Source organism: Chiloscyllium punctatum, chromosome 3, assembly GCF_047496795.1.
Source record: "Chiloscyllium punctatum isolate Juve2018m chromosome 3, sChiPun1.3, whole genome shotgun sequence".
Classification (NCBI taxonomy): Eukaryota; Metazoa; Chordata; class Chondrichthyes; order Orectolobiformes; family Hemiscylliidae; genus Chiloscyllium; species Chiloscyllium punctatum.
This window is the reverse complement of record NC_092741.1, coordinates 43,120,314-43,140,137: the sequence shown is the minus strand read 5'-3', so window position 1 is coordinate 43,140,137 and position 19,824 is coordinate 43,120,314. Positions and strand designations below refer to the sequence as shown.

At 40.6% G+C, this 19,824-nt stretch overlaps 1 protein-coding gene across 1 annotated transcript in view; it reads left to right on the top strand.

Annotated features, from left to right (window-relative positions):
• armc2 (armadillo repeat containing 2) overlaps nt 1–19,824 on the top strand; it is a 238,005-nt gene that overhangs the window by 124,757 nt on the left and 93,424 nt on the right. Inside the window, exons 7-10 of the mRNA XM_072552378.1 lie at nt 416–523; nt 3,396–3,571; nt 10,610–10,712; nt 17,268–17,491. Of these exons, the coding sequence (XP_072408479.1) occupies nt 416–523; nt 3,396–3,571; nt 10,610–10,712; nt 17,268–17,491 (611 nt within the window). The remainder of the gene's footprint in view (nt 1–415; nt 524–3,395; nt 3,572–10,609; nt 10,713–17,267; nt 17,492–19,824) is intronic.

The following is a 19,824-nucleotide window of genomic DNA, read 5'->3' as shown; positions in this document are numbered from 1 at the left end:
CGATGGCAACTGAGAGCTAATATTGAATGTGGTAAAAGGCCAGCACTAATGTCCTTTGGGGATGGAAATCTGTTGCTCTTTTCCAGTCTGACCTACAACTGACATCAGATCCACAGCAGTGTGATTGACTCTTAATTGTCTTCTGAAAAGTAACTGCCCTCAAGCAAGTCTTTGGTAGAATTGCAGCAGTTCAAGAAGGCAGCTCGCCATTACCTTCTTAATAGTAATTGGACACGGGCAACATATCTTAGTCTTTCAATTGATGATCAGACGTTCTTGCTGGTAGGGACGGCAGATTAATCACTCTTAAATACACTTCTGTACAGTTAATAAGTAATGAGCTAACTCCTGGCTCAGGAAGCTAATCTAAGCCAGATGAATCCAGACATTTGTGTAATTTTGATTATTGTTTCAGGGTCAAATGGTGATTCAAGGACATACGAAGATGAAACTGAGGAAGAAATTCTGTACTGGAATACAAAGATCCAGCCTCTTCTTGATGAAATTAAGCCTTTGAACAACGGTGGGTAGTTTTACTTTTTAATTTAAGATTTTCTGTTGATGGTCATTGCAAGCAATCTTCATTTTGTTTTAAATCAAATACGTCAAAAAACTGGAAAATGAGAGCACTGTGAAAATGAAAGAGGAGACTTGGATATGCACCAAACAAACTAATGTTCCCTCACATTTCTTTTTCCTCCTTGCAGATTAGTTATTGCATTGCATTGTCCTTTTTAAGGTTGCTGCTAATGCACATGAGTTAAAGGGAATGTTGGTTATGATCGGCCTATTCCCTGCACAGTACATTCCAGGTTACTGCCTGCTATGCATATGCATATTTCAAAGAGAACACTAGGACAAAGTGAAGACTGCCGATGCTGGAGATCAGAGTCAAAAAGTGCAGCACTGGAAAAACACAGCCGGTCAGGTGGTGTCCGAGGTGCAAGAGAATTGACATGTCGAGTATTCCTGATGAATAACTTATGTTCGAAATGTTGATTCTCTTGCTCCTCGGACGCTGCCTGACTGGCTGTGTTTTTCCAGTGCCGCACTTTTTGACGCAAAGAGAACACTGTTCCCGAGAGCTGCTGGGTGAGTGATAGGATGCGTTGCACTGACCAGCATGAGAGGCTGATGCGTATTAGATGTCAAGTGAAGATTCAGTCACTGACTTTGACCTCAGTGTAAGTTTAATAGACCTCTTCTGGTACTGCGGTCAGGTTATGTGGTCTAAACTCTGGGAACTGACTTCTTTGGCTACCAGCTCTCACTCCCCATGGAGACTGATCCTTGAGGATCTCCTGGTTTCCATATCATGGCATCTTTCCTCCTGGCCATCTGTATAACTAATATCTCTAGTACTATATACATCAGTTTGGGTTCTTTTCCATGTCCAGGTAATCATTTTTTAAGATATTACGAGTGTATATATGTACTTACAAATATAAATTGAGAGTAGGAATAGACCATTTGGCCCTTCGAACCTGCTCTGCCATTTTGTAAGATCATAGCTGATCTGATTGTGAACTCAAGTCCACTTACCTGACTACCTGCAATAACCTTTGATTCTCTTGAAAAATTCAAGGGGGCGTTATGTAATGATTTGGATACAAATGATATACGGGGATATGGTGGAAAAATGCGAGATTGCCCCTAGGTAATAGAACTGGCTGAGGCACAATGGGCCGAATAGCCTCTTTCTGCACCGTAACAATTCTATGATTCATTGGATGCAGTTCAACCAGTCAAACACAACCAACATTCCCTTTTAAGGTACATGCATAAGACATCCCCTTAAATTCTTCTCTGTACTATTTCTAATACAAATGTATCATTTGTTAAGTAAGAGACTGCACACATGTTTTAGATGTGGTCTCACCAAGTCCTGCAAAAATCTCTATCTCATTTCCTTTCAAAAAAAAATTACCTTCCTAATCACTTGCCGTACCTGCATATTATTTGATATGATTCATGTACCAGTACACCCAAATTTCTTTGTTTTGCATCAAATTGCTCCCTTAAACGAAGCAATTAGCATCCAGACAGGAAGACCACCCATTAACATGTGCAACTCCACAGATTAAATTTGAGGTCCCCATCTGACACTGCCCCATTTAATTCTGTGCCTCTCCCCCATTTCCGATCTACTTGTGGGGCATTAAGTTCTGCCCAACCCTGCCTGAACCCCCTCATGTGCGAACTACACAGGCAATATTGTGAATAGAACACCAGACTGGATGTCCAGATTCTTGAACAGCAATCATTTAAAATTTATACCTTATCCACTTCCATTTAATTGGGTGTGGGCATGTTGAGAATTGTGGCTTCTCTATCCCTCCCAAAAAAGGATGTTTGAATTTCTCGTACAATAGATTTCATTCACTGCTGTTTTGACACAGGTGTTTAAAACAATCCGTTAGTAGGCAATTGGAGGAATATTCTACTTTTAAAGCTGGAATTTTTTTTTGTTGAACAACAATGAGCAAGTAATGTTAATTGTTTCAGTTTTCTGCTTCAAAGTTTTTCTTATGGGATTCCAGCTGCCTTTCAGGTTAGCGAACTACAACAATGTTAATTTTCATACACATCAAATGTTCCCATAACTGGTCAACTAATGAACAAGAAGATTTATTTTAGCCTCAGTAAGCAGCTGTTGGAAATTAAGCAGAGCACTAAATTTCTATGTTTATATTCACTTAAAGCTTTTGAAACAATTATTTGTACATCCATGCTTTCAGAACTAAACCTTTTGAGTTTTGAAGGCAAAAATTTAGGCTAAATTGAAATTAGGTTACTACTGTTCTATTGCATACCAAGTTCTGTTCACCCAGCATTTTTGTTTTCACTGAGATACATTGTCTCCCAGTACTCCAATGTATCAAATTTAATATTTTAAAATTCTAAATATTTAAAGTCCCGCATGATGCTGCTCTTCCAACAAATTTCCATTCTCCTCCAAACTGTTTATCTGGTTTTACCTCAATTATCATAATGAACTCCTCTGCCTTTCCACCTCCCCCACTTCTTTTAAGATCTTTTGAAATCCCACCTTTGTCCGGACTTTTGTTTCTGCCTTATTTTTAAAATGACTCATTTTCAAAAATATAAACAAATTATTAATGTCACATCTCAGGACTGGATGCTTGTATATGTAAAAGGAAAAATAACTGTCATTTGTAACTCAACCACTGTGTTCTGCTAGTTTAACATTGTCTCTTATAGCTCTTGTTGTTAGAACATAGAATGGTTTCCTTTATTGTAAACTAAAGATCGGTTCCAGAAATTAAGTCATTTGCAGACATTGACTTCAAAAATATAAGGAGAATTAAATATAGAACTAATCATTCCTAATTGCAGAACATGAATGCAAAATAAAGTTATTTTGTTCTAATTAGGTAACGATGTAGAACATCTCTGCAAAGTATGTTCGAGTCTCTACCGTACACTGCAGGAGGGGAACATGCTAGGGAAAATGTGTAAAAGAAGAGCTGTTCTTCTAAAAACACTGTATAGACTGGTGGATGTTGGCTCAGATCAGCTCTCCATTCAGCTGGCTAAAATTATACTGGCGGTAAGTTTGATTTTTTTTGTAGAGTTCTGGAGCCTTGTTCCTAATTATGGCTTTTAGGTCTTAGTAGCTGAAATGCATATCCAATTCTGACAAAATTGATGAGCCCAGATTCTGTTAGTAAGCTGTATCAGCAATTCATTAGACGTACCCACAGGCTTTCTATTGGGCTTCGCACTGTTACCTGCTCTGATTCGGAAGCTATTTTGGTATAGCCTCCTCTATGGGAAATCTGGAAATCATGTGACAAAACAAGTTACTGTGCAACTTCTTAATCAATCATATTGAAGAATTTTTGAAAATAAAATGGTTACAGCACAAAAGGAGGCCATTTGATCTGCTATATCCATATCAACATTTGTGGAAGACCAACTCACCTTATCCAACTTTCCCACCTTTACCCAAAAGCTTGCAAATATTTAAGCTTCAGGTGATAAGCCAATTCTCTTTTTTATTGAAAGATTTTTATTTTTTTACAAAATTATGAGAGAGTATGGCAATCTTATGTGCAAAAATAACAATAAGCTAACTACTACTCTATAAAACAAATTAAAAATACCAAAAAAGAACAATCTTCCCATGGTACAATTCAATAAATAATTAGACATAATTTACATTAAATTAGATTGAATTAAGCTAAAATAACAACTTACACCACTGAGTACCATCTCACCGAAGCTCCTATCATCGGGCGCATCAGGTAACATACCTGTATTTTATTCGGGTTTCTTCCTCTCAGTCCCTAGTCCGCCAAATGTAGTCTTCATGACTATACAAAGGCCCTAATCAATATGGCTGACAAGTCTGCATCTGTGATCCAAAAAGGGCTGCCACCTCTTAGAAAAAGGTTTCATTTTCTGGTGCACCAAACTTGTAAAGAAGCCTGGGGAAACACACTGCATCACTAACCTACGCTATCCTGAAAGGGGGGAGAGGTTTCTGAGATCCAGCTCATCAGAATGTTCTTCCTCCAGTTTCTTCCCATGCTCATTTCGAGAAGGCAGATTCGGCAATCCTAGTAGGAGGGATACTGGATCTGCCTTAACCTCAACCTCCAAGATCTCCTCCAACGCATTTGCTATAGTGACCCAATATCTACAAATCTAATGGCACAACTACAAGCAGTGTGTGAGAGTACCAATGTCTGTTTTACACTTAGGGCAATTTGAAGATGCTCCTTTTTTAAATTTTGCTAGCTGCTCTGGGGCCAGATGAGCCCTGTGGAGAATCTTTAGTTGCATGGCCTGCATTTTTATTACAAATCACAATCTTTTTCACATTCTCCCAGATATCCTCCTATACTTCTGATGAAATTTCTGCTGCCAATTCTTGATTCCAGATTCTGTAATGCCTTTCAATATCTTCCGAGGCACCCCTCCCTGTAAATGATAGAGGGTACTAATGGAGAGAGTACCTGTGGACCAAAGCGCTCTCCTCTCCACATTGAACTTATAGGGATGAACCAGTAGTCCTTTTCTGTATAAAGTCCATGATCTGAAAATAGCAGAATAACTCATATTTATGACTCAGCTGATTAAATTACATCATGACCTCCCCCTTGAATAGGTCTCCCAAACAGGAGACTCCCCTAAACTTCCATAACTTAAAGCTGGAATCCATCAAACCTAGGAGAAAGTGAGGACTGCAGATGCTGGGGATCAGAGCTTAAAAATGTGTTGCTGGAAAAGCGCAGCAGGTCAGGCAGCATCAAAGGAGAAGGAGAATCGACGTTTCGGGCATAAGCCCTTCTTCAGGAATGAGGAGGGTGTGCCAAGCAGGCTAAGATAAAAGGTAAGGAGGAGGGACTTGAGGGAGGGGCGTTGGGAATGCAATAGGTGGAAGGAGCTTAAGGTGAGGGTGATAGGCCGGAGAGGGGGTGGGGGCGGAGAGGTCGGGAAGAAGATTGCAGGTCAAGAGGCAGTGCTGAGTCTGAGGGTTGGGACTGAGAAAAGGTGGGGGGAGGGGAAATGATGAAGTTGGAGAAATCTGTATTCATCCCTTGTGGTTGGAGGGTTCCTAGGCGGAAGATGAGTCGCTCTCCCTCCAGGCATCGTGTTGCCATGGTCTGGCAATGGAGGAGGCCAAGTACCTGCATGTCCTTGCGGAGTGGGATGGGGAATTAAAGTGTTCAGCCACGGGGTGGTTGGGTTGGTTGGTGCGGGTGTCCCAGAGGTGTTCTCTGAAATGTTCCGCAAGTAGGCGGCCTGTCTTCCCAATGTATAGGAGGCCACATCATTTACTGCATCCGATGCAGATCTTTGGCCTCCTCCATCGCCAGACCATGGCAACACAACGCCTGGAGGAAGAGCGACTCAACTTCCGCCTAGGAACCCTCCAACCACAAGAGATGAATACAGATTTCTCCAGCTTTCTCATTTCCCCACCCCCACCTTTTCTCAGTCCCAACCCTCAGACTCAGCACCGCCTTCTTGACCTGCAATCTTCTTCCCGACCTCCCTGTCCCCACCCCCTCTCCGGCCTATCACTCTCACCTTAACCTCCTTCCACCTTTCGCATTCCCAACGCCCCTGCCCCAAGTCCCTCATCCCTACCTTTTATCTTAGCCTGCCTGGCACACCCTCCTCATTCCTGAAGAAGGGCTTATGCCCAAAATGTCGATTCTCCTTCTCCTTTGATGCTGCCTGACCTGCTGCGCTTTTCCAGCAACACATTTTTAAAATCCATCAAACCTAGCCTACATCCTGGTATTCCTACTATGGGGATGAGCGGGGAGGTCTTATGTAATTACCCTCACTCTGTTGCATCATTCTCCATGCTTTGATCGTGTCAATGATGGTCAGATTTTTACAATACTCATTGACAGTTCTCATCCTCTCCATAAATAGCAAATTAATAAGGGGACAATTTGCATGGGAGGCCTCAATGTTGAACCATATTGACCTCAAATCCTGACAAGTCCAATCACTCACATAAGATAATAAAGAACTTACTTGATATTATTCGAACTCTGGGAGGTCTACCCTCCCTTGTGGAAGCTGCAGCTTAGCAAACTTAATAAGAGGGCACCTGCAGCGCCAAATGAAAGCCCCAAGCCAACCATTAAGTCTCTGCAACACTTGCCTAGGTAACACCAGAGGGAGCATTCACATGGGTATTAATTGGCGAGGAAGAACATTCATTTTGATCAAGGCTATTCGACCCAACCAGGATATTGGTAATACCTCCCAATGCTGAAGGTCCTGTCTTATCTTCTCAAGCAATTGTATGAAATTAGCTTTGTACAGTTGGTGAAAGGCAGGGATTATGAAAACACCGAAGTATAGAAAACCTCCCTGTGACCACCCAAAAGGAAATAGAGCTCTATTTTCAAAATCAGGTACTCCCAGAAGAACCTCCCCCCCCCCCACAAACAAGGCCTCTGATTTTGCTAAATTAATTTTATACCCCAAAAAGAAGCCAAACAAATTAATATTTTGTGTTAAATGGGGCACAGGCAATGTTGGGTTAGCCAAAAAGTGAAGAACATAGTCTGCATAAAGAGTGATTTTATGCTCTCCTATTCCCACTTCTGGGGCAACTATGTGGGGGTCCTTCCAAATAGCCTCTGCCAGCGGTTTGATCGCTAAAGTGAACAGCAGCGGCAAAATGGGGCACCCTTGTTGGCTGTCGCTACCAGTGCTAAAATTATCTGATTTTATGCCACTCGCAAGAACCGCTGCCATGAGATCGCGATACAACTGCCACTCACCTGGCAAAGAACCATGCCCCTCTCCCCCATCACCCCAAGACATAAAATAGTTACGTCCACTCCACCCAATCAAACACTTTTTCCAAATCTAGGGAGACTACCAAGCCCAGGATCGCCTTTGCTGGCATACCTGGACCATATTCAACACTCTTCTCATGTTGTTAGAGGAGCTGCGACCTTAATTAAACCTGTCTGGTCCTCCTTTACAATAGAGGGCAATACCTTCTTCAGCCTCAACGCTAATGTTTTAGAGACAGAATTTTAAAATCCACATTTAGCAGCAACATGGGTCTGTATGAGGCGCAGTCCTCAGGATCTTTCCTTCTGTTAAGAAGAAGGAAAATATTAGCTTCCCTGAAAAAGGTCAGGAGACAGTCCTGACTGTATGAATGGTTATACATGCCCAGCATTGGCTCAGCCAACATGTTTATAAACTTCTTATAAAACTCACTTGGGAATCCGTCTAGGCCAGGCGCTGCGCCACTTTGGAGCTGCCTAGTCATTTCTTAAATCCCTTGTGTTGTCAAAAGGGTATTCGAAAGGGAAATCTGCTCCAAAGTTATACCTGGAAGATCCAAGTTCTCAAAAAAGGATTCCAACCTTGCCATCCCATCCTCACAGCTCTCTGCATAAAATTTCCAAAAAGCTGCGTTGATTATTTTGGATTCACGAGTGGGAATACCATTACCCTCTCCAATGGACATAATGGATTGAGTAGCACTCTTCTCCCTGGCCAGATATGCCAAGTATCTACCTGGCTTATCACTGTGCTCAAATAGTCTTTGTTTCACTGTCTGGGTGAGCATGGAGTTCAGAGCAGCCCAGAGAGCTGTAATCTGCTGTAACTTAGTCACAGATGGTCTGTCATAATATGCCATCTCGGTTACCTTCAACCAGGCCTCAAGTATACGCTGTTGATCTCCCCTCTGTCTCTTCTGGGTCGCTGAGTGTGAGATAATTATACCCCTTGAATAGGCCTTGGCAGTCTCCCAGAGCACGGATGGGCTACTGGCTGTACCTTAATATCCCAGAAAGTCTGAAACTTCCTTGTGAATCACTCAATAAACTTACTTTCTTTCAAAAGAAAAGGATCCATGCGCCAATGCCACATATCTGTCCCATTATCCCTGATCTCAACCTCTAAACATACTGCTGTATGGTGTGAATGGCTGTATTCCCAATTTTAACAGGTTAGTACCAAATCCAAAAAAGTCAGCGGGTCAGAAGCATATCGATCTTTGTGTGGCACTTGTGCAGGTTGGAGAAGAAAGTAGATTCCCTTCCTTTAGGGTGAAGACATCTCCACACATCCACCAGCCCCAACTCCCCACAAAGGTCCACTGTTTGGATTGCGGAAAGATGCCTGAAAGACCCCTTGGCATCCTATCCACCTCGGGATCCAGAAGATGGTTGAAGTCTCCACCTATAATTGTGTGGCACACTCCAAGGGGCATCAGCGTGGAAAGTGCATCAATTAAAAATTTGAGGGGCAGTAGACATTCAAAATGCTGTACTGCTCCTTATATATTAGGACTTTGAGGATCACAAATCGGCCATGCTCATCCTTAATTTGGTCTGTCAACTGGAATGGTAGATTCTTCTGTATTAGTAGAGCCACTCCTCTACTTTTGGAATTAAAAGGCGTGAAGAACACCCTGCTGTAACTTTAGATGCTCCTTATCACCTAAGTGAGTTTCTTGTAGCAGAGCAACGTTGACCCTCTCCTTTCTGAGACTTCATAGCACTTTCTTTCTTTTAACTGGTGAGTCACTCCCCTTTATGTTCCAGGTACATCATCTAAATGAACAACTACCCATAACCGTCTAAAGCGGCCCATGACCCCCGAGAGGAAGAACCCTACTCATTATGTGCCGAGTGGAGACAAGAAAAGATTAATAAAATCTCAAAAATAACAATTACAAACACTACCAAAGCAAAAATTCTAATAACTACTTCTAAAAAAAGCAAAGATAAATAACTGGAGATTTTCCCCTTGCTCACAGGGCACACTCACCCTACTCACTAATACCTCCATGGCTCTTCCGGCTGAAGCTGCACCCCAAACCCAGACAAAATGGAAACAAAGAAAACATACATCTTTATACACATGGAAGTTGGCATCCAAGCCAACCCACCTATACATCGACCCCACTTGTTGTCAATAAAAGAAATGACCACCCACCCAAAAAAATGGTGATAAAAGAGACTAGCAAAAATAACAAGAAAGAGAAAGAAGAAACAACCCCACATATTACAGGAACAAAGCCAGGTAGACAAGGCAAACAACAGAGAACAAAGGAAACACTATTGTCCAGAGTAGTTGACCCAACCAGTCTATTTTAAAGTATCTAGGAAATCCTTTGCCCTCTCTGCTGAATCAAAATTATGCATGGGGCATCTTCCAGGGGCTGGTTGAAGCACAACACTGCCAGGTACCTTACAGAATATTGAATGATCAAGTGTCTCAGCCTCTTCTTTACTTCTTCGTAAGATTTCCTCTTTCAGATCATAGCCTCAGAAAAGTCCTGAAAAAAACATGATTTTCGACCCCTTGTAGATCAGAGCCTGTGGATCTTTCCCCAGTATTCTGGAAGCTTCCATAACCATTTGTTTATTTCTGTAACATTGAAATCATGTTAGGACAGGGCAGGGGCGCTGGTCCAATCCGGTGAGTCCGCTCAACTTGCACCTAGCCGGATTCAGCTCCCAGTCCCAGGAGCTGCGGGAGCCATTGGTCCAGGAAGCTAACTAGCTGATCTCCCTCCCCTCGTTCTGCCAACCCGATGATGCAGATATTTCTTTTCCGACCTCGATTGTCGAGGTTGTCGACCTGCTCGATCAAGGCCTGCACCTGTTCTTCCAGGGCCTGGATCCAACCCAGCAAGGATTCTGTCACGGTCTCTGATGCCACGGTTTGCTGCTCCACCTCCTCCATGCACTGCCCAAGATGTTGGATCTCCTGCTCATGCTTTTGTAGGACGGCCGAGATTGGTTCCAGGATGTTATTTTGACAGTAAATTTATGTTAAACTTCAAAACTAACATGATTAATAAAAATATCATCAATTCAGCACACTACTGTTAAATAGAAGCTAAAGTTGAATGTCCAGTGTTAACTCTGCTACCAGACAGCTTTTTCTGATTGTACTTTTGATTGTCTACTTTCTATGCTCTGAAATCTTTAATATGCGCTGATGCCCACAAACGATTTGTGCTTGTGATGCCATTATTAAAGACTTATAGATGTTAACTTCAAGAATATTCTTAGAGTATCACAATTGAATAATTTTAATTTTGTACTTCGTGATTTTCATGTCATTTTTTTGTTTCTAGCTGAAAGTAAGTGGGAGAAATCTCCTTAACATTTGTAAATTGATGTTCAAAGTTAGTAGGAGTGAGAATAATGATGCTCTATTCCAAAATGATAACATTTTGGGTAAGTTACATTTCTCTAGAATATTTAAGTTGTAAACTATTGAAAAATAGATCTATTATGATGGAGAATGCAATACTGTAATATTATATATTATTATGCTACTGAATGCGATCAGTCATTTTGAAAAATGTAGTCTCACATTAATTGGCTTTTTTTAAGTTCATGGAACATTTTATGCAGACTGTTTATCTTTCATTTCTCAGTTATCTCTTTGTGTGGTTTAGTATCACCAGTGAGCTTGGTTGAATAATGTGCAATAATATTGCAGCTTGAACATGAAACAGCAACATAATTTGACATTTTCTCTTGTAAAAATTAATTTTAAGCCTCATTATTTTTATCCCTCAAAATCCTAATGACAAGTACAACTTCAATTTCTGTATGGGGGAGAATTTTGCAGCCTATACTTACTTTATTATCATAAATCTAGATTTACAATAATGAATGCTGGGACAATTTGTAAATCAGTATTTCAGTACAACAACTCAAATTAACATTACACTTTTTAACACAGGAAGATATCCTAAAGCTCTTCATAGCTTTTTTTTAAAATAGAGACATTGGAATGGGTGATCAAAAGCTATGTCAAAGTGTGGGAATTTAGGAAAGTGAGAGAAGTGGAAAGGTTGAGGAATTTAGGGAGAGATTTCTTGAAAATGTGGCCAAGGCAGTAGCCAAAGCTAAAAGTTGGTAGGATCCGCTGTACTTTTAGCAAAGTTGCTACAATGAACCAGATCAGTTCTGATGAAGTCCCTGACTGATATTAACACACAGTTAGATTGAATAGATGGATTTTTAAAAATGGGATTAAAGTACTGTGAGAACACTGTCGGTAAATGGGATTAGAACCATTTATTTGCATGAAAGATAAACAATGAATTATACCTTTTATATACTGATATTGTATAACTACCATCATAGGGAATTTAACAGTATACCATAAATTAGGGTTTCTAATGATACTCCACCAAAATTATAGTAGCCAATGGGGAGAACTCTGAGGAAATTATGGGAGAATACATCTGTCTGAAGTAATGAGTAGGGTTTTACACTATGCTTAAAATTAGAGTGGTGCTAGAAATGCACAGCAGGTCAGGCAGCCTCCGAGGAGCAGGAAAATCAATGTTTCAGGCAGGAGCTCTTCATCAGAAATGGTGCTGACCTTGAAAAAAAACTGCCAAAAAGTTAGAGAGCTACCGAACATCAAATTCCCCCATCTCTATGACTCTATCTAGTCCTGACATTTAATTTGGTGTCACCTGCAGGAATTCTGGGTTCCATCAAGCAGGCTCATTAGCTAATCAAATTGGAGGATTCTCATAGAAAGCAGCCCAAGAATTAAAAACCACAGATTACAATTTAGTTTTAGTCATTTTATTTGCTCATGCTAATCAGAACAATGTAATTTAAATTGAATACTTAACTTAGTTATGGATAGTATTAAAAATAGCTAATCCTTTGCAGTAAGATCCATCATGTATGGCACTATCACTGTGCCAAATAGCAACTCAAGACTTGAGCATCCCTGACACTGTGAGACATCGTCAGCAAATTTGTACTGTAACACAATCAACAACCCCATGGCTTGGCATATTCCCCGCTCACTTATTACCATCACGCCAGGGGACCAACCCAGGTTCAATGGAGAGTACAGGAGAGCAGACCAGGAGCAGCGCTAAACTGTAGAAAAGAGATGTCTACCTGGTGAAGCTACCAAACAGGGCTACTTGCATGTCAAACAGCGTAAACAACACAGGATAGACAGAGCTAAGTGATGCCACAAACAATGACCTCCAGTCCTGCCACATCAGTCATGAATGATGGTAGACAATTGAACAACTCACTAGAGGAGGAGGAGGCTCCACAAATATCTCCATCCACAACGAGGGAAGAACCTCACACATAAATGCAAAAGATAAGGCTGAAACATTCTCAGCAATCTTTAGCCAGAAGTGCTAAGTAGATGATCTGTCTTGGACTGTTCCAGAGGTCCCAAGCATTATGGATACCAGTCTTCAACCAATTCAATTCACTCCACGTGATATCAAGAAACAGTTGAAGCTCCTGGATACTGCAAAGACTATGGGCTGTGACAACATTCCAGCAATAGTACTGAAGACTTTTGATACTGAATATGCCACTCCACTATCCAAGATGTTGCAGTACAGTTACAACACTGGCTTCTACCCAACAATGTGAAAAAATGCTCAGGTATGTCCTGTATACAGAAGCAGGACAAATCCAATCTGGCCAATTACTGCCCCATCAGTCTACTACTGATCATTAGTAAAGTGACAGAGAGTGTTTTCAAGCAGTACCTGTTGAGCACCTGTTGAGTTTGGGTTCCTCAAGGTCACTCAATTCCTGACCTCATTACAGTTCAAAAAAGAGGTGAAGTAAGAGTGGCAGCCATTGACATCAAAGTCATGTATCATTGAGGGTGTCACCAAGGAGCCCTAGCAAAATTGGAATCAGTGGGTATCAGGAGGCAAACTCTTGTACTGGTTGAAGTCATACCTGGCACATAGGAAGGTGGTTGAGGTTATTGGAAGTCAGTCATTTCAGCTCCAGAATATCTCTGTAGCAGTTCCTCAAGTGATCTACCCCAGCTGCTTCATCAATGACATTCCTTCCCTCATTAAATCAGAAGTAGGGATGTTCACTGATGATTGCGCAATGCTCAGCACCATTAGTAACTCCTTGGAGACTGAAGCAGTCCATTTTAAAATTCAACAGGATCTGGACAATATCCAGACTTGAACTGACGAATGACAAGTAACATTCACGCCACACAAATGCCAGGCTATGACAATTTTCAATAGGAGACAATCTAACAACTATTCCTTGCTATTTAATAGTGTTACTAACACTGAATCCCCAAAATCAATATCCTTGGGGTTATCATTGACCAGAAACTCAACTGGACTTTTTACCTAAACACAGTGGCTACAACATCAGATCAGCGAGATACTGTGGTGAGTAACTCATCTGACTCCTCAGAGCCTGTCCACCATCTCTAAGGCATGGGTCAGGATTCAGAATAGATTCCACTTGCTTGGATGGGTGTAGCTGAAACAATACTCATGAAGCTTGACACCATCCAAGATAAAGCAGCCTAGATTGGCACCACATTCACAAGCATCCACCTCCTCCATCACCGATGCTCAGTAGCAGCAGCATGTGCTATTACAAGATGCACTACAGAAGTTCACCAAAGATCCTTAAACAGCACCTTCCAAACCCATTACCACTTCCAAATAGAAGGCCATGGGCAGCAGATATATGGAAACACTACCACTGTAATTCTACTGAAGAATTGTGCTCCAGAACTTGCCACTCCACTATCCAAAATGTTGCTCGGCCATCTGCCCAACAATTGTCCAGATACATTCCGTACACAGGAAGTAGAACAAATCAAACCTAATCACTTACTGCCCCATCAGTCTACCCTTAATTCACCCATAAAATAATGGAAAGTGTCATCAACAGTGTTATCAAGCACTCACCTTAGTGACTTGGAAATATATTGTTGTTCTCTGTCGCTGCGTCAGTATTCTGGAATTCCTGCACTCGGGGCATTGTAGGTCAACCTACAGCTTATGGACTACAGCCATTCAAAAAGGCAGCTCATTACCCCCTCTCAAAAGCATCTAAGGATGGGCAATAAATGCTGGCCAGTGTTATGGACCAGGCCAGACCTCCTCAAAACATTTCAAGAAGGTAGTCAAGACTCTAACTTTTCTAGTTGTTTTAAGCACATGTAATTTGGATATTCCAGGAGTGATGCAACTGGTCAAACTACCCAGTTTTAAATAAAACAATTTGTTTATAGATTACTGAATGAAACACAAGCAAAAGAGAACAGAATATAGAATAACTTAACCTGTTTGAAAACCCAAGCGACTCTATCACAACTTAATGATGCTGTTCCAATTTCTTGCAACATCCCAGAAACACACCCCCTTGACAAAAAGGTAAATTCAAACACAGGTTCTTACAGGAGAGATGTTAGAAAGAGAGGATCAGACAGGGACATTGGCTGAAACATGGAACCTCTTTTTTTCCCAGCAGCTTCTTGGGGTGCCCAACTAAAACTGAACCAAACTAGATAAATCCCTGAACTGGGAAAACCAGCCACTGCCCTTTCATTGTACAAATATTTTTGAAAAAGCCAAACCAAAAGGCCTCCTCTGATTGTTGACTTAGGCGGTATCTGTTAGCCATTATTAAAGTAGCTAGTTCAGGCATACTGGCACCTCTGCCTTTATGACTCCTCTCAAAAAATACCAAGGGCAACATAACTTAGTTGAGGGAGCAGCATCGTCACACTAGCTAGTGATGCATATGTTCCACAATTAAATAAAAAAATAGAAAAAGATAGTAACATTCTTTGGTGTTCATTCCCACTTTTCAAAGAATAACTATATTCTTTAATTCTGAGTGCGTGTGCGACAAAAAGAGTTCTGGTCTGGGTAAAATTGAACTTGAGACTGACAAAAAAAGCATGAGTGATTGATTTTTAGGAAAGATATACCTTGAGTCCAGGCTAAGTACATTCCAGCAATAGTGAAAGATAGGGGCTCAAAAATCCTGTCAAAAATGGACTCTTTGAATGATAAGGATGATAACAATTATGATAAAGCAAAAACAAAGATGTATGATGTGTCAGGTGAATTCTTCAAGTGGAAACCAGGTCAGATGGAGTGGGTTGAGAGGACAGGTGAAGACAAAAGTACAATTGGCAAAGAGCGAGTATAAAAATAGAATGGTAGTCAACATAACATGGAACTGATAAAATATTCCACCAGTGGGCAAATTGTAGACAGGTATAAAGAAGTGGACTGAGTCCTATTTGCGAGAAAGAAGGTGACATAAAGTAAAAGATGCAGGGCAAAGTTGGAATATTTAATGAGTATTTTGTGTTGGTATTTAGTGAGAAAGAAGAACCTTACATAATATCAGTGGAAGCAGAGATAGCGTAGACAATGGAGCATGTGAGAGTTGAAAGAAAAGTGATTTGGAAAGGCTGCTATGCCTAGCACAAATAGGTCACATGGTTTAGATATTTGCATCCCAAGTTGCTGAAGGAAATAGGTGTGGATGTAGCAGAAGGGCCTGTCTTAATCCTTCAGTTTTCCCTCGATATGGAGGAGGTGTCAGGATTGAAAATGGAATACGTAACATCCATATTCAGAAAAATGTGTCAGGACAGACCTAGAAACTACAGGCCAATTAAATTAACATCAGCGGTGGGTAAGATTTTGGAATCCTCAATTAGAATAAAACAAACAGGCACTTAGGAGAAACTTGAATTTGAGAAATAGTTTGATAAATTGTCACATAAAAGGCTAATTAAAAAATTGAAGCTCTGGAATAATATGGTCAGTATCCAATTGGTCACAAAAGTGGACTTAATATGGAAAGTAATGGGTTATGGTGGATGGTTGTTCTTTGGACTGGAAGGTTATAGACAGTGGTGTTCCCCAAGAATCAGTGCTAGGACTTTGATTTTTCCAAGCATAAATGTCTTGGATAAATGGATCTTGGAATATAGAGTTCAATTTCAAAATTTGCCAGGCACCAAACTTTGAGGAGTTGCAAACAGGATGATGTAATTACCTGCAAGAGGATGTAAATTAGCTAATGTAATGAGTTGACAAGCGGCAAATGGAATTTAATAAAGAGAAGTGTGAGAGGACAGATTTTAGAAGAATGTATAGAGAGGGGAAATAGAGATTTAATGATGCAGTTCCAGAATGTGCAGGAACAGAAAGACCCAAGGACATGTGAAAGTTATAATGAAACTTTATGAAGCTCGAGTTGGGTGCCAAATAGGGTATTCCATCCAGTTGTGGTCACCACACTTTAGCAAAAATGTGAAGGTCCTTAAGAGGAGCAGAGAATGACTTAGAGTGGTTGTTTTAGTTACAAGATTAGATTGGAAAAGCTGAGGTTCTTTGCTTTATAGCAGAGTAGATTAAGGTGAGAGTTGATGGAGGTGTCCAAGTTTATAATATGTTTAAATAAGGTAGACGAGGAGAAATGCTAGAAATGAAAGGGGATTTTAAGATTTTAGGCAATAGATATAAGGGGTTGTGAAGAAGAACCTTTTTTATACAGTGATAATGACCTGGAACTTACTGTCCATGGCGATGGAAGTTGGATTAAGTTGCTTTTCTTCACATGGTGTCTCAGATATTGAAAGTACATTTTTATAAGTACTTTCCTGTATCTATCAGGCAAGTTGTAGGGTACATAGCCAAACAAATTAACTGAATATTATTTTTATATAACATAATAATAATTAGTGTCTAGAGACCTGACATCTATTATGCTATACCTAAAATGCATCCTTTTCTAAGGACTGTAATGTTTATTATACAACTTGGAGGATACTTAGCCAAGAGCATAATGACACAATATAACAGGTATAAAATTGGATTTTTGACTTTTTTAAGACATTTGTGAACAGAATGTAAATGAGAAATGTTGGTTAAATAACTTTAATCACTTATACCAATTTAATAAAATTAATAAAGAGTATATTTTCTGCAGATTGCTTGATGGAGGTCTTCAGTTTTACAGATCCAATTGGTAACATTGATGCTTTTTTATACTGTATGGGAACAATCAAGTTCCTTTCTGGAAATATAATCCTACTCAAAGACCTACTCAACAAAGGTTTAGTTGAGACTTTAGTGCGGTTAATGAAGGAGATTAATGATGTCAACAGAACAAGTGACACATATCTTTGCAGCTCAGGACATTTATTGGTCCAGGTCAGTAACATTGTGATAAGTTAATTTGTTATAGATTATGCTGTCACTTTTCACAGTCTCTGTCATTGGTGTTTAATAATCATGAGATAAAGAAATGTGAAAATATTCCTCAGATTTTCACCATATGCTACACCCTCAAAGCACTGCTTTTTTGTTGATGAATGTACCCCCCGTAACATCTATGAAGCTTGTCTCATCTTACATCATAATTCCAAATGTTTACCATCATACTTTTCCCTATTTCATTACTAAATTTATTTATTCATAATTGTGTTTATAACACTGTATTTTTGTCTTCCTTCTCAAATCCTAACAATATTTAGTGTATTTATGGATTACTAACAAACCTAAGTGGTGGATCTTTCCCAGGCCTTGAGCAGCATGGCAATGCCAAGACAGTTCGGAAAATATAGTAAGAATACAAAAATCAGATTCACGACATTGAAAAAAAAAGACAATTTTCCCATTCAGGTTTAACCAGTAGTAATGAGCAGCAACTATCTTATTTCCAAATACTTGCAACTCATTTGTAGTTAGTCTCACCTCATTTCGATGCAGCTTCCTACTTTCTTGAGTAACTAGACAGTGTCAAATCCTGACACGAAGGTTTGCTCTCCATTTGCTTCTCTGAGCCTTGTCCAGTTGCACTATCACCACCATTTTGCTGCAAGCTCCTAGGACACATGCTCCTCCACGTTTCCTCGATGCAACTGGATACCGCTGAATCATGAGCCTTACAACACCATCTTGGCTGTTTTTGAAACAAATTTCACACTAGTATAGCCTTTCAGAACTTCGATTTGAAACTAATGGATACTGATGTCTTGCACTCTTCTGTGCGATTGTTTTGGCTGCAGGGGCACTCGCATGTCATGCATCTGCATAACAAGCCTCTTAACTTGCTTTCTTAATGCTCAATTACTTGTGCTTGACTTTGGCCAGCTTCTTGTGGCTTGCATTGCATTCTGCGCATAGGATTATCAGCCATAACATAAAAGCACCAGCTTGTCTGGCTTGTATTTCTGTTTAGTGCAGACAAAGAGGCACCCGGAGCACTGAACATTTCAACAGGGGTGGACATTTTGATGTATGGCACTGTGCTATGTCAATTTCATTTCTACATAATAGAACATAACAGAGAACAAAGAACAGTACAACACAGTACAAGCCCTTCAGCCCTTGATGTTGTGCTGACCTTTTATCCTACTCTAAGATCAAACTAACCTATATGCCCTTAATTTTCCGAACATCCATGTGCCTATCCAAGTGTCGCTTAAATGTCCCTAATAGATCTGACTCTACTACCACTGCTGGCAGTGCATTCCACACACCCACCACTCTGTGTAAAGAACTGACCTCTGACATCTCCCATAAATCTTCCTCCAGTTGCCTTAAAATTATAACCCCTTGTGGTAGCCATTTCTGCTGTGGGAAAAAGTCTCTGTCTATTCACTCCATCTATTTCTCTCATCATCTTGTACACCTCTATCAAGTCGCCTCTCATCCTTCTTTGCTCCAATGAGAAAAGCTTTAGCTCTCAACCTTTCTTCAGAAGACATGCCCTTCAGTCTAGGAGGCATCCTGGTGAATCTCCTCTGCACCTTCTCCAAAACTTCCATATCCTTCCTATAATGAGCTGACCAGACTGAATGCAATATTCCAAGTGCAGTCTAACTAAGGCTGTATAGAGCTGCAGCATAACCTCATGGCTCTTAAACTCAACCCCCTGCTAATGAAAGCCAACACACCATATGCCTTTTTAACAACCCTTTTAACTTGGGTGGCAACTTTGTGGGATCTATGGACATGGATCCCAAGATCCCTCTGTTCCTCCACACTGCCAAGATTCTTGCCTTTAACCCCTGTATTCTGCCTTCAAATTCGACCTTCCAAAATGAATCACTTTACACTTTTCCAGGTTGAACTCCATGAACTTATCAGCCCAGTTCTGCATCCTGTCAATGTCCCGTTGCAACCTATAACAACCCTCCACACTATCCAACACTCCACCAATCTTTGTGTCATCGGCAAACTTACCAACCCACCCTTCTACTTCCTCATCCAAGGTATTTATAAAAATCACAATGAGCAGGAATCCCAGAACCGACGCCTGCGGAACTCCACTTGTCACCGAGCTCCAGGCTGATTACTTTCTGTCTACTACTACCCTCTGTCTTCCAAGGACCAGCCAATTCTGCATTCAGACAGCCAAACTTCCCAGTATCCCATGGCTCCTTACTTTCTGAATGAGCCTAACATGGGACCCTTGTCAAATGCCTTGCTAAAATCCATGTATGTCACATCCACTGTTCTACCTTCCATATCCACTGTTT